General features: G+C 35.6%; 1 protein-coding gene across 3 annotated transcripts in view; it reads right to left on the reverse strand.

Moving 5' to 3' along the window:
- Positions 1-12002, reverse strand: part of LOC131159375 (uncharacterized) — a 78973-nt gene extending 66971 nt beyond the window's left edge. For 2 of the 3 annotated variants that reach the window (XM_058114244.1, XM_058114245.1), the window contains exons 1-2: positions 11598-11980; positions 10444-10651 (exon numbers count right to left, since the gene is read on the reverse strand). In XM_058114244.1, coding sequence (XP_057970227.1) covers positions 10444-10651; positions 11598-11704 — 315 coding nt within the window. In that variant the 5' untranslated portion in view covers positions 11705-11980. Of the gene's footprint in view, positions 1-10443; positions 10652-11597 lie in introns of all 3 variants that reach the window. The other variant, XM_058114246.1, reaches the window with a different exon arrangement.
- Positions 12003-16176: the final 4174 nt, after the last annotated feature.

A 16176-nucleotide genomic window follows, 5' to 3' on the forward strand; every position in this document is an offset into this window, starting at 1 on the left:
ATGTGAATCTTGTCAATTAGGAAAGCACCATCAATTACCCTTTGCTTCCTAGTCATGGCATGTCAAAGTTGGGGTTTTGATACTTTGTCAATTTGTCGATGACTCTCTAGTATGACTAGTTTGCACTAAATAAGAGATTGTTCTCACTTGTTTAATATCATTTGTGCCTGCTGCTCTCAAATAAGGACTCTCTGATGTAACAGTCGGGATACTTAGTATTGATACTGCTACTTCACTCGAGTCATTACCTATATGACTAACTATGGTATGAAAGTCATATTGTGCTCACGCTCCACACAAATGGAGCTGCAAATACACATATTCTCCAATTCACTCGTACTAGGTGATGCTATGCTCACTGCTCTCTCAACAATAAAATGTCATCCTCTGTCCTTGGTGCTAAAATTCCACATTCAATATCTTCCCAAACGCTCCTTTGTTCTAACTTTCTCCTCATATATTTGGTTGTGTCCCCTTTGCCCATAAGTTAAGTCCAAGAATGGATAAGTTAAATCCTCGTGCTGTCAAATGTATTTTTCTAGGCTATAGGCTACTTTTGTACTCAAAAGAGATATTGATATTATAGACCTATTTACATTAATTCTTTGTCTCCTATATCACCTTCTTTGAGTCTGCACTATACCATTCTAATTCCTTGAGTCTTGTTGACCTTAATAACTACCCTTCCCGATCCTAAGGCTACACAATTCTTACTCCCTTGGCCCGTTTCTGATCACTTTCCCATCATACTTGACACGAGGAATTAAGTGGGGTTCAACCCCCTTCAATTTTGAGAACATGTGGCTTAATCATGAAGGTTTTGGCAATCTAATCAAGAATTGGTGGCATTCCATGTAGATTGAAAATTTGAAAGAAAGCCAAAATTAAAATTATAGAAAGAGAAATTGAAGTGGTGCAACAAAAATGTCTTTGGTAATGTCACCCTAAGGAAGAATGAGATCCTAAATGACTTAAGGGAGTTGGATGACCAAGAAATTAGAGGAAGCCTAAATTTTGAGAATATATCCAAAATAATTGCCTTTAAAAAAGCCCTTTCTGAGGTCATCCCTGTAGAGGAATATCTTGGAGGCAAAAATATAGGGCCCTATGGTTGAAGACTAAGGACACGAACTATGGTATTAAATAACGGCCATTATGTTATCAGGCCTCCAATACCATTAAAGGCCGCTAATGTGGTGAGCGAGAAATTCATGGCCATAAGGACCATTACAGAACCATAATAGCTCGTAACGGGCGTTACACTTATGTTGCAAGTTGTAACGGCCGTTATACCACTTTACAGGTCGTAAAGGCCGTTACACCAAGTTACTGCTGCCAACAAGCTCGAAACCTTATCTCCTCGTATATGCTTCATTTTTTGTGTTTCTCTTCACATGTTGCTGCTTCTTCCCCCTTTGTCTCCTTCGTCTAGCTTAGATTTACTGATCTAAAGCTTCAAAACCCCAAAAATCAGCTTTGATTTGTTGTTTGAAGCTGTGCTCCGCAGATTGGCTAAGTCGGCTCTTCAATTTGTGGAGATTTTCACAATTTGTAGGCAAAATTACTGTTATTTGGAAAAGTTTAGCGTAGATTGTACAAGGAAATCTTGAAATCAAGAAAAAAAATAGAGGATTTGGATGCTTGCAGCTCAAACTCACTCCATTTGGTAGGTTTGGCCGCTGTCGAGACTTCGGTATGCCTTCTTCCAGACTCCAATTTGTAGGGAAATTATCACGAAATTCCCAAAAACTTGTGAGAAACAAAATGGAAAAAAACACACGCCAAAGAAATAATAATAAAAATACTAATCACATGCACAAGACAGTATTCGGCAATTTGCCTACGTCTACAGAGTTGCAGGGATTTCACTATTATCAAGGAAAAAATACAAAGTGCGACAGTACATTTTTATCTCTCTCTCAAAAAACGGCGTCAAAAAACCCTAATCATCAAAACAACGGTCTCTATATCCTGCGCACAGGATTCACAATGGACTACTAAAAGAGCCAAAAAATTCTTCCCCCCAGTGTTGCCCTCGGACCCCCAGGAGACTTACTCCATGGAGCGGAGGCTTGGGCTGATGAAAAATCTCCCATTAAAAAACCACGCAACATTATTTCGGGTCGGGTCATCATCCGAATCAAACACAACTACGCTCCACAAAGGCCAACACAGTCTTCCTTCTTCTTCTTCTTTTTTTTACTATTATTTCTTTTAATTTGAAGCAAATAGGCCACTCCAACCTAATACAATGCTAGTGTAGCCCACTAAATTACTAATAAATTAGCAATTTAGTTTATTTTATACTTGTAAGTTTATACTTATTATTTTATTTAATTTATTTTATTTTATTTTATGTATGTTCATTTGTAAATAATTATATAAGTAAAATTTATTAATTAATATTAAAAAATTAGTATAAGGTATAGAATCTATAGAGTACAAATTTACAATTAATATATGAGTAAAAAATTATTAATTAATATAAAATTTCTGCAAATTATAAATCTACATATTTATTTTTTTAAATACCTTGACAATTAATAATTTTATATTAGATCTACAATTTATAATATATTCTAATTTCTACACAATTAGTCAAGTGACTCAAGTACGCTACCTTTTAAATAATTAAATTGTAAGATCTACAATTCTATATTTATTTTGTTAAATTGTAAATTCTAATATTAATAATTGTATTATATATGTATAAATCAACCAAAATTTTTAATAGTTAGCAACTTAAAGCCTTAAATTTAATCCATCATTTATGTTATATTGTTATGTAATTACTAATTAGCTAATTATGTACCATTTTATTCCTAATTTCTTATATAAGGACCATAACTTTTTATTTTTATTGAAGTGTAGAAGTCATCTAATCAAGCATCAAGATGCCGCATGATAAAAAAGGAAGTGAAGAGCTACCTAGTGAAGACATTGGTTGGCATTTTGCTACTCCAGTGGAGGGTAGTAGACATGTTGTCTTATGTAAATTATGCGGAAAGACAATTAAAGGAAGAATTACATGATTGACACAACACTTGGCACATAAAAAAAGTCAGGTGTCTTCGTATCCAAATGTAACCATGCAGGTTAGAGAAGAAATGATGAAACACCTACAACAATATGCAGAAAAGATGAAAGATAAACAAAAAAAAAAAAAGGCACAAGGAACTAGACACTCAAATTATAAGAGATTATGAAAATTTGAGCGATGATAAAGATTCAGATGAGTAAAGAATGAGATTTGCTCGACAAGAAAGCATATGAGCACAGTGAGAATGGGAAGAGAGGCAAAGATTTAGGGAAAGAACCGGTGGAAGTGGTAGTTATTATGAACAAGGCGGTGGCTCTAGTAGTGACAGTGTCGATGGTTTTGGTAGAGCTTGATCACAAAGCGTTCGAGAAGCTGGACGTAGTGGTCGACAATGGATCAACCTTGATGCCCCTGAAGCCAGATTAAGGGCAATGGACCCTACTCTAGAAAGAAGTAGGAGTGCCAAGCAACCAAAAATACATACCAAAATTTTGAAGGGTTTAAAGAGTAAATTAGGAAAAGCAGTGGACAAATTTCTAATTTATAATCAAATTCCAACGAACGTAGCTTACTCTCCATTTATATAGTCGATGCTTGATGTCGTTGCAGAGGTTGGAAAGGGGGTGAAGGGCCCATCACCCTATGAGATCTCTGAAGTATATTTGGAGCAAGAGTATCCCGAAATGAAAATTTATATATGTTCATTTGCTGGCATTTGGAAAGAGAAAGGTGTAACCATTATGCGTGATGGTTGGTCAGGGCCCACAAGAAAACACATAATAAACTTTTTAGTTTATTGTAATAGAGGCATTGTTTTTTCCACAAGTCAGTTGATGCCTTTGATGTACCGAGTCGAACAGCTAAATATTATTTCAGGTAATTTTCTAATTTTGATTAACTTGAGTCAATTGATGACTTGCATATTTTTAATTAAATAGTAGTAATTGTTAAATCTATAATTTCATTTCAAATTATTGGATGAGGTAGTTGAAGAAATTAGAGAAAAAAATGTGGTCCTAGTGACTAATAAGGAAGCTGCAAAGAAGGCAGGAGGGAAATTATTAATGCAAAAGAGGTCCAATCTCTACTAGATAGCATGTGCAGCTCATTGCATAGACCTTATTATTGAAGAAATTGGTAAGAAAAGTATATCAAGCTTTAACAGAATTCACCTCCTCCATGGCCTAAATGATGCAGATGTCCCCAAGAGAAGGTGTTTGGTGTTCTATAAAATACTTCTAGCAGCACTGACCACCTTCAATCACATCATTCCCACATCCACCTCAGTCTTGCAATGTACTACCACAACACCTCCAGTCATTAGAACCCGTTTCACCTGCCACCATTCACATTTGAGCTGCAAAAGGGCAGCCTAGTTCTAATCTCTGGGCTGATGGGCCCTCTTTAGAATGCCACATACTCGTGTACAAGGTGGCATCTCCTCTCGCTTCAAGAACCCAGTCTTCAAGGTCCTAGATGTGCTCTCTCTAATTTGAATTTTGCTACTTTGTTACCTTTGTCGATGATTATTCAGGATAACTTGGTTTACTATAATGAAAGAATATTATCAAATATTTGCTTTTGTACTTTAAGAATTCCTTTAATTTTTATTAATATATAAATTCCTTTAATCTTTACGAGGACATTTAGATGGAGCAACCTCCTATGTTCGTTGTTCAGGGTTAGTCAAGGTCTTGTCAATTGAAAAAGTCTTTTATGCCTTGAAACAATCTCCTAGAGCATGGCTTGGTGAATTCAGTGTTGTGTCGATTGATTTTGGTCTTCATAGATGCCAGCTAGATCATTTTTTATTATAATATTATGTTTTTTTATCTACCACTCTGTAAAATGTTGCTAACATCAACGATCACATTAGAATCATAACAATTTGCCCACTAAACCAGCTGGAAACAACAGCAATCCACTGCTCTTTGCAAATATAAACCGGAGTAGCTGTATCTTTGAAGGCTCTCTTATTTATTTCTTTCCAACCACGCCAAAAGATGTCAAGGGGGATGAGATTCAAAGGATTTCGCCTTTCCATGGTGGCTCTAATGCCTTTCCAAGCCCAAATCTCCCCTCCAATGTAATTTGTTGTAACCCACTGATATCTAGTCAAGGATAGAACCATAATCCACAAGTTCCTCATCTAGGGGCAGTGGAGAAGATTGTGGTTGACTGATTATGCATCAGCCATACAAAGAAAACATCTATTTGTGATAGTCAGCCCCCTTTCTGCAAATTCTCAAGGGTTAAAATATTTCAATGTGTGGACTCCCAAAAAAAAAAAAGCAACTTTTGAAGGGGCCGTTGTTCTCCAAATATGAATCAAAGGGGAGTTGTTGCAATTTGTTCTCATCAAGGAGAGCTTCTTGTAGAAAGATTTAACAGTGGAAACACCATTTTTTTCGAAAGCCCATTTTGGTTCATTGGGGATGTTTTGGTAACTGAAATTTTAGAGATTTCTGTCCAAGTCAGAGAGTGCATGAAGTTCCCAATCTGTCACGTTCCTGGTAAAAGGATTTTTTATAACAAAAGAAGATACCATTAATGGAACAAGAATTTACAAGAGGGAGAATGAGAAATCTCTCAAGACAAACTGAGACTCTCCAAAACTAAACAAAAAACATCAAACACAAAAAAATGCCCAAGAAAAAATCATCCAATCAACATGTTCCCCCAATCTCTTTGAAACTCCTAAAAACTTGCCTCTTCAAAAAATCCACACCCAAACACACCACAAAGAAGCCAAATATTTTATTTTTTCCCAAACCAATATCTGATTTTTTTTTTTCCCAGAAAATATCCGAGTATCATGCTCCATCCATAAACCCCATAATACTGAGAAATAGCCACACTTCCATAAAGTTGCCTAGTCCTTTCTTCTGCCAAAACCTGCGAAGGAAATTACTAAAAGGTCTTCCATCGAGGGAGGACTAACCCAGATTTCTCCCATAGTGCCAAAAAGCATATTCCAAATAGTCCAAGCAAATTCACATTGCAAAAGAAGGTGTGAAGTTGTCTCAAAGTTCTTGTAACAAAGCACGCATACATCAGGAGAGAGAGCCTTCATATGTCTCCTAATTTGCAACAAGTTATTGGTGTTTATCTTATTAAGCACAACCAACCAAGTGTAAGCCTTTATTTTAGGGGCAACCTTAGCTTTCCAAATAGTGGAGTATAGCAAGAAAGAAGAGTTGGAATGAATCAAAAATTCAAAAACAGATTTGCAAGAAAACACAACTGACTAGCCCAAATAGCAAGAACGAATAAAGGCATTTTTGTCACAAGCCAAGTTGTAGAAGGAAGGAAAGGAAGCTATAATATTACTGTTCTCATGCCACACATCATGCCAAAAGAAAACATTGGTTCCATTCCCCATGTCAAATCTCACAAATTGGAAAAAACATTCCACTAATGTTCCATTGATGAAGGGAAAATTTCCCCAACGTTTTTGTGGATGACATTGTATCAGGCATGATGATACTCAAAGCATATAGCATCTAAAGCAATTTCTACAAACAAATTCCAAACAAAAATGTGGCCCCATTAAAGCACTTCTTGGAAATTGAGGTATCCAAATCTCATTTGGGGGCTATTTTATCATTGGAAATATGTTTTCAATATGTTGGATGAAATAGGTTTGTTGGGATCCAAACCCACTAATGGATCCTAACACTAAACTAATGTGGGGCTAAATTATTAGCTAATTTTTGGAGGCTTGCAAAAGTTTAATTATCTTATTATCACTAGGCTAGATATCTTTTGCAGCCGGCATTCTGAGTCAATTCCTTGATTCTCCCAAGGGTGTTGTTATTCTATATATCAAAAAGATGGGCTAAGAGAAAGTCCCTTGCATCAAGATCAGGGTAATACTCATGTTCCAGGATACACAACTGCAGATTGCATTAGATTACCCTTCAACAGAAGAAATATGTATTTGTTGGTGGCAACTTGGTGTCTTGAAAGAGTACCAAACAATGCTTGCAAGGTTAAGTGCAGAATTTTAATTTGGGTCATGGCTCACACTACCTGTAAATTGATTTGATTAAAAGAAAAGGTTAGAAGAATGTGGATTCAACATTCACAATCTATGTATTTGATGTTTGATAATCAAGTAGCTCTTATCGCTCAAAATCTAGCTTTTCATGAAAGGATAAAACACATCAAATTTGATTGTCATTTTTTTGGAAAAAAGATTTTGCAACAGCTCATTAAAACCACCCATATTAAGTTTGTATATCAATTGGTAGTTTCTTTACCAACTCTTGGGGTACCCAAATTAAGTTAACTCGTAACAACCTAGAAGAATACGATATATATATATATATATATATATGCGCGCGCGCGTGTGTGTGTGTGTGTGTGTATGCGTGTGTGAGTGTGTGTCTATGCGTGTGTCGACCATGTGTGCACGTATATGCTCAAGCTTGTGGGGGAGTGTTACAAGTCTCCGTGTTATTTTAGTACTATCGCCCTTTCATTTACATAGGTATACTATAATTTGGGAGACCTAAATATTTTATAGATTTTCTAGTAATCAGAAACTCTTCAACAGTAATAATAACAATAAATAAAAATGAGAAGACTTCACACATGTCAATTGAAGCCAGGCTGGGCAGCAGGCATGTGTTTTATAAAAGCTAGCCTAAATCCCACATTCTAGCCCATCACTAGTGCAAATTTACATAAGTTGATGAAATCTTATCTAGCTTCTTCAACATGGGACAAAAGAGAAACCTATACAAGATGCAACCTTCAATACACTAAATATCCAACTGACATGCAGAAGGTGAATCACTGAAGAATTTTTACAGTAGAAAGTCGCTTCAAGGTGCAGTACATAAGTCACTTTCCTTAATGGTTTATTCACTCCACACAAGCCATGTGTGTTCAGTTCAAGCAAATCTTCTCTAAGATGCAGTGAATCCTTGTCCACTTGTGTTTGCACCAACAGAGATGGACTGACAGACAATTGCAAGCAAATAAATTGTCCCCACAACAGACAATAGTTTGGATGACTACAGAAAGAAAACAAGAAGAATTTGCAGGAAATGAAAAGACTTTGATTGTAGCATTTTGCTCTGAGTCTCTGAATTTAACTAAGTTTTACAATGCCCAGTTTGTTGCCCATTCATAGGCTTAATTATGGCTCTTCATGTAGCTATAGTCATTAGAATATTTTAAATGTGTGCCATCAGATCTGACAGTTACTAAACTGCCTACACCATTTCAAGACCCCCCTTGGATCACACCTCTTTGGCACCACCAACTCGCACTATTCAGTCACTGGGACCCACTGAGTCAATAGACTAGTTTAACAGGGTGTTTGCAGTATTGGATTGCAAATCAACCAAAGTGCATAAATTTAAGCACCTATACAACAGCTCACGCTGACACACGTGCAAAGTGCAAAATGTGCCATCTGAAAAACATTGTGCCACGCACTTGCATGTGTCTCATGATGCTATATACAGATGTGTGATTAGTGACTACATGATTGTACTCATACAAGGCCATACTTTTGTACAAAGATGTTTAGAAACTGCCCCGCATATACCTATACATATATATAGGGAAACCAAAAGTTTGTTCCTTTTTCTATATGAGACAAATCAGACTAGCTTCTTCTTCTTTCCTTCTTTCAAACTTTAAACAAGGAAAATATATCTTGGAAATCTTCACAATACATGCGAGCGCAAATTTCTCTCTCTATTGATGTCACTAGTTCAACTGCATACTGTGTCCTATTTTATAAAAATATGAATACGCTCATATCATATCATATATTTGTTAAGTGTGTGTCTAATGCACAGTCACTTCTTAGTAAAATAGCTCAAACTTCAAATTAAGCTAGAACATTCTTCATCTTTTTTCTTAAATGAAACATTTATGGCCATTTTGATGTGATTTCAATATTTTCACATTCTAACCTAAAAGAGCGTATACTTGTCTGCAATTAAAGCATGCACACATACTACCTTGAAAAGAAAGTGGTTGACTATATGTTCTATTCTAAACCAATGACTTTGGAAAGTGAAAAGGGATGAAAAATTAACAAAAAAGAGCTAGTTACTCAGTCTATAATTTGAGAGGCAACATCTCAACGTAAAAGGAAGCATTATTCACTTCAAGTTCAATATGATAAAAAAGGAATATAGACAAAAAAGTAATTTAGTAATAATTGACCAAACATCATGCTATGAACAGGTGCTTGGGATGGCTTATCCAAAACACATACATGGCCTAGAATTCAAAAGAGTTACCTTTTTATAAGTGATGTTTGTTTCACTAATGAAAATTGACTTATTAATAAGTGAGACAGAAATTTTAATTTATGGGAGTCAAAAATAGAAATTAAAACAACATAACTTCTAGTCGTGAGTAAAAGTAAATTTGCAGAAATCATGTTAAACGCCTCATAAGCGTGGTAACTTAAAAGAAACTAAAACTCAATGCAACTAGGTAAGAGATCTATCGATAAATATATGAGTTCTTTACAATAATTCCTTGAGCAAAAGATGGGAGAAAGACTTCATATCAAACTTTCCCAGTCTCGCCTTTCAAAATACAAGTGAGAACATGAGATAATACTTGATGCAGTTCAGCATTCATATTAATTTTGACTCAGAATTACAGAGGGTGCAGATTAAAGTGGTGGTTGAAGGTTTCATATGACATATTAGTAAAGTTTCATGCATCAATCTTCCCTTTCTTTTTCATTGCATGTGGAAGGAACACACCTTCGGATGTTTAAAAAATGTGGAGTTTCCTTCTTTTAAACTGAAGAGTACCTATTTGAGGTCTTTCCTATTACAGCCTCCTTGAGGGAAAAGTATAAAAATTTACTTTTTCCTACTTAGATATCTCAAGGGTATTGACCTTGGTCGGTCAGCGTATACCTTGAATTTGATCAGTTTTTCCATTTTTCTTTCTTGAGTTTGTGCATGAATGCACATGTACAGAGTGCAGCCGGTTTGCTTTCCTAATCAAGGTGCCTCATGAAGACTCGAGACAAGGTTTCTTGGCTCAAGAGCCACCTAGGCAATCACCTATTCAGTATGGACTAAGGTGAGCACTTGACTAGAGGTAAGGAGCGTTTAATATATTTATTAAAATATTTTGTTACAAGAAAGTTGAGGGTCATTAATAGGGGCTTTGTCATCAATCATTTACAAAACAAACAATCCACTACAATCCTTCATTTCTTACTGCGATGTCACGAATTTATATTGTCCAAGTTGATCTAGCGTTCATTGACCAAATTTTGTGTAAGTTGGATAGTATGTTACCACAGTATATGATTAAAATCCCAGTACCTGCTCATCAAGTGAACCAAACATTGCCTAAGGCTGAGAAAACAGTTTCCCTTGAAACTACAATTAAGGGAGAGAGGAGTTTACTTTTTCCACTTCCGCATCAAGGAAGAGGGTCTTGTAGTGTGACTTATGGCTGGCAAGCACACGATCACCTTCTTTGATGTGAGAACAATCACCACCTTGTAGAGGAACAGAGCGAAAACGAAGGCATGAAAGCTCTTCTTCCTTGTCCAATATCATGTTCTCTGGTTCCTGATCCCCAAAGTCTACAACAAGACCAACTCCAGTGGAGCTGCAAGCACATTCAATGATCATACTCAATACAGAAAAAGAGGTTCAAAACAAGGAGGCATTTGGAATCTCTTACGACAATGAGTTGTACTACTTATAGCTTACAAAACTTTTCTTCAGCAAAACAGATAAAAATAAGTAATTTATTGGAGTTAAAAAATATACAACTCACTTTTCCAAGTCATCTCAAATGTATCCAAACTAAGAACAATAGCCAAATTAGTTTTTTTTTTTCTAAAAGGAAACAACTAAGAAGATCCAATACTGTTACCTAAAGTGAAACAAATAATTAATCAGTAATAGCGATCTCATTCAATACAGTGTTCAAGTTTATTAGTTCTCTCTCTCTCTCTCTCTCTCTCTCTCTCTCTCTCTCTCTCTCTCTCTCTCTCACACGCACGCATGCATGCACGCACGCGCACAGTCAAAACTCACAATCAATACACAAAGAGGCTTAATCTCTCTAAACACTAAAATATGAGCAACAAGCAACCAAGGAATTAATGAATAAATAATTAATGTACGAAGATAATCTGATACAATAACCAAAAATGAATCAAATAATAAATGAACATTGATAATCTCATTCCATATAGAGGGTCAAAGTTGTTCAGGTAGTCCAAGTTAAACCATAAAGGGAATGAAATCAGACTCTAATAGCTTTGTCTACCTTTTAAAAAAATAAAAAGCTACCCAGTTTTGTGCAAATGCTCAGCTCAAGTGAGCTGAGTGTCCGCTCCCTAATGAACCAGACAACCAACACCAATAATAGCAAAAGCATATTCCTACTATTACACAAAGGCCTAAAATTTAATATTTCCCTTTTCATTGCCTCGGTTTTCTCGGCAGCCAAACAAAGCATCAAGGAACACAAATTCTCAATAAGACAAAACAAAGGTTTAAATCGAAGGTAGAAGATTACATCAGATATCTGAGAAAAGGGTCACCTGAGAGACACCCGGCAAGGGTGCCAAGACGAGTCCTCCTCGCGCATGGCTTCCAGCTCCTCCTCCACTCCGTTATCTGTCACATCATCACTACCACCACGGGCCATCAGCGTATGTCAGAGCAGCAGAGCATCTGGAGATCGCGATCAGTGAAGAATGAAGAATCAAACCATCCACCGCTTCCCTATATACCCTCCCAGACCATCTGGGTACAGTTCTTTGTCAAGGATAATGGCCATCGTCATAATCCTCTCTCCTGATCAGTTTCTATTTCACTCGCTTTCCCATTCTAGAACCGTGTGCAGAGTGCCAGGAACTTACTGTGTCTTTACTCTCATTTTTTCATCTTTTTAAACTCAGTAGTCAGCAGGCAGTGATATGGTGCATGAAAAGGCACATGGAAGTGCTATTAGTGCGACTCTCACAACTTATGAACATAATTACCTGTAAGTATTATTTTATAAATGATGTGCACTTTTATAAAATGCATTTGAATGATTGTATTTATGAAAGTATATACTGTGATTTAAATATATATGATTGTAAGTATTTTATTAAATATGATAAGAGTAGATGTCAAAATTATTGTTCAATAACTATAACTAAATATAGTGTAATTTATTAAAAAAGAAGAGTAGATGTCAAAATTAAAGTTCCATAATTCTAACTAATAATTGTGTAATCTAAATAATAATCTTTCAAAATATTCCATCATTAAAATCATAAATGAAAGTTTAGTTTACTAAAATTTCATTTTTTAACTCGTCTCTATGCAAAAAGAATCTAAAAATTTGATTGACTAGAGTTGTGCTTTGTTACAAGTTTAAAATTTATTTTGACGGTACATGTTGATTATAAGGGGAATTGAAGGTTAGTTTTTTAAAGTGTTTCTAAATTTTAGAAAGTTTTTTTAAGTTACAACAACAACAATAAAACCAAACTTTAATCTCACTAGGTGGAGTTGGTTATATGAATCATTTTCAACTAATTTATGCGATCATCAACTTTTTCATTTGATAGATTCAAGGATATTAAATTCTTACTCACTATCTCCTCCCAAGTTATTTTAGGTTTACCCCTACCCCTTCTATTATCCCACACAGTAATTAAGTCACTCTTCCTCATTGGTGCACTATGTGACCTACTTTGCAAGTGATCATACTGATGACTGGCATATATTAGAATAAATTATCAATGCTTAACTTTAAACTTTGGCCTAATTTTATTTATTTTTGCCGATTTTAGGTCTCACTACGGTCATTTAATTTTATCGCAAATTTGAAGAAAAGAAAGAAGATTTTTTCTGGAAATTAAATTCGGAATTTAAACATGAAGATAGGTCATGCACGTGGGAAAACCATGAGATTCACATTAGCTGGGCTTGGTATTGGAGGCATCCGAACATATCCATGCATGAAGAAGGGCCTCGGGTAGCTGGGTTTTTAATTAAAATAAGATGTGAGTTGGGTTTTGGAATTAAAGGGGAAAATGAAATTGGAGTTGGGTTGTGCGTGTGTGCACTGGAGACAAAGGGCATGCACTGGGTTTGATTTGACCTAGCCATGCACTAATAAAGACCGGTTGCTTAGGGTTTTCTTACGAAGGGGGGCAAAGGTCTTCTTTTCTGGAGAGGAGCGCTGAAGAAAATGAGGAAAAACACGCATAGCAGCTTGGGGGAGTGGCTAGCTGCATAGAAAAATAATAATAATAATAATAATAATAATCATTAAAGGAACAGGGGCTGCACGCGATGGCTGCTCTATGTGTTGATTCTTCTTCCATCCCCATGAGAAAATAAAATACGAGGAATTCGTTTATGCGGAATTTAATTTTCAGCATGAATTAATTTTCTTTATTCTAGAAAAACGATGTAATCTAGTTTTAAATTATGCTTGCTTTTTTTGTACTAATCTGAAGTAATTTTCTTCTATGTTCGTCTGATTTATTCTGAGCTTATTACTTTCGACTAACTGACTATTAATTAGATGATCTTAATCTTGTGATTTGCTACCGAAAGGGGAAATTATAGGATAGATAGAGGATATTTTAGCATAGGTAAATATAGAGATCGAAAGCCTTATATGAACCTATGTAGTATTAAAATCGCGGGTCTTAATGCTTTCTTACTTTATTAATTTGCATACTTTTATGTAAATAATGAATAAAAATAGTTTCTAATTGACTATCGAAAGAAAGAAGAATTAGAGAATTGCTAACAAACAAAGAAAATGAAATCTTATTAGTTAGACGAGTAAAGCATAGTGAGAAATTAGGTGAAATCGATTTCTTAAAAATTTTCTTTCTCATTAATTTGATATTTGGCAAACAGTTTTATTTTTCCTTTAAATAGTTTCTTTAAAGTGATTTTATTTCAATTTGCACTTACAAAAATCTTTATTTCTTTTCTAAATAAAGTCAAGATTAGTATAATTTTGGTACTTGGCAAAAGTAAGTCACCAATCCTTAAGGACGATACGCTTTTCATCACTTTACTATAAAACTATGATATTGTGCACTTGCAGTTTTGCACCGATCAAGTTTTTGGCGCCATTGCCAATGATTGATTTATTCTTATTTTTTCCAATATCGGTACAAAGTAATCTTGGTTTTAATTTAGAATTTTTTTATTTATTTAATTTTATTTTTATTTTTATTTCATGTGTGCTTTTGATGTTGGATGTGTCGTGTTAGAACTCGTGACATTACTCCTTTTGATTTGGAGATTGAAAGAACTCTCATAGCACTAAGAAAGAAGAAGGTACTAGCCATAGATAGCGGAAAAGAGAATGTACAGCCACACGCGTTGAAGGATTATGTACGGCTAGTTGTGAATGACAACTACTTGGGTATTAAACGCTAGACCATTAATGCCAACAACTTTGAGCTCAAACCTGCCTTGATCAGCATGGTGCAACAAGCCCAATTCAACAGATCATCACTTGATGAACCCAATATTCATTCAGTGATGTTTTTGGAGATTTGTGACACTGTAAAGATCAATAGTGTTATTGAAGACCCCACTAGACTGAGATTGTTCCCTTTTTCTCTAAGGGATAAGGCAAGAGGTTGGTTATAATCTCTACAACTGGGAAGTATCACTAGTTGGCAGGACATGGCAGAAAAGTTTCTGGCTAAATTCTTTCCACCTGCAAAAACAGCCCAACTCTAGAGTGAGATTGGTCAATTCAAGCAAAATGATTTTGAATCACTCTATGAAGCATGGGTAATGTATAAAAATTTGATTCGACGCTACCCACAACATGGATTGCCAGATTGGTTGCAAATTCAGATGTTCTATAATGGGTTAAATGGGCAAACTCGGACATTAGTTGATGTTGCGTCTGGGGGAACTTTGATGTCAAAGACAGCTAAGGGTGCTACTTCTCTTTTGGAAGAAATTACCTCAAACAACTATCAATGGCCAACCGAAAGAACTATGGCTAAGAAAGTTGCTGAGATTTATGACTTGGAGCTGTTTGCTGCCCTTTCAGCCTAAGTTGCTTCTTTATCCCAACAAATTTCATCTTTGACCACCCAAAGGATACCACAAAGTGCAAAATATGTGGCAACTACAAGTAGGACAGATCCGAGCAATGAAACGAGTCAAGAATAGGTTCAATACATCAACAATCGGAACTAAACCTATTGTGGTAATCCTGTGCCATAATATTACCATCCAGGGCTTCGAAATCATTAGAATTTGTCTTATGGAAATACAAATAATGTGCTTCAACCTCCTCCAGGACTTTATAGTCAACAAAGCGAGAAGAAGATGTCACTTGAGGATGCTATGGTATCATTTGTTGAGGAAACAAAAGCAAGGTTTAAAAAAACTGATTTACGGTTGGATAACATTGAGACTCATTGTAGCAATATGGGAGCCACTATGAAGAATCTTGAAATGCAAATTGGGCAACTGGCCACGACCATAAATTCCCAACAAAGAGGAACTTTTCCTAGCAGCATAGAAGTGAATCCAAAGGAACAATGCATGGCCATCACACTTAGGAGTGGAAAAGAAATTGAGAGATAACCATCAAAGGAAACTATGTCCACACCTACAGTTGAAAATAATGGCTAAAGTAAGAATAAAGTGGAAGAAGAGGAGATTGTAGATGATACACCAAGAGAGACGGGCATGCCTCCAGCAATTTCATTTCCTGAAAATCCTCCTATCCTCTCTACTCCACTTCTTTATCCTCAACGTTTTCAAAAAAAAAAAATTAGATAAGCAATTTTCTAAGTTTTTGGATATTTTAAAGAAAAATCACATAAACATTCCTTTTGCAGATGCCTTGGAACAAATGCCAAACTATGTCAAATTCCTGAAGGACATCATTTCCAAGAAAAGAAGGTTGGATGAGTTAACAGTGAAGCTTACTGAAGAATGCAGTGCTATTCTTCAAAAGAAATTACCTCAAAAATTAAAAGATCTAGGGAGTTTCACTTTGCCTTGCACTTTTAGAAATTCATTTTTTGATAAAATTTTATGTGATCTTGGAGCTAGCATTAATCTTATGCTACTATCTGTTTGTAGGAAATTAGGACTTGGAGAGATGAAACAAACAACCATTTCTTC

The sequence above is a fragment of the Malania oleifera genome, chromosome 7 (genome assembly GCF_029873635.1).
Source record: "Malania oleifera isolate guangnan ecotype guangnan chromosome 7, ASM2987363v1, whole genome shotgun sequence".
NCBI classification, from domain to species: Eukaryota; Viridiplantae; Streptophyta; class Magnoliopsida; order Santalales; family Ximeniaceae; genus Malania; species Malania oleifera.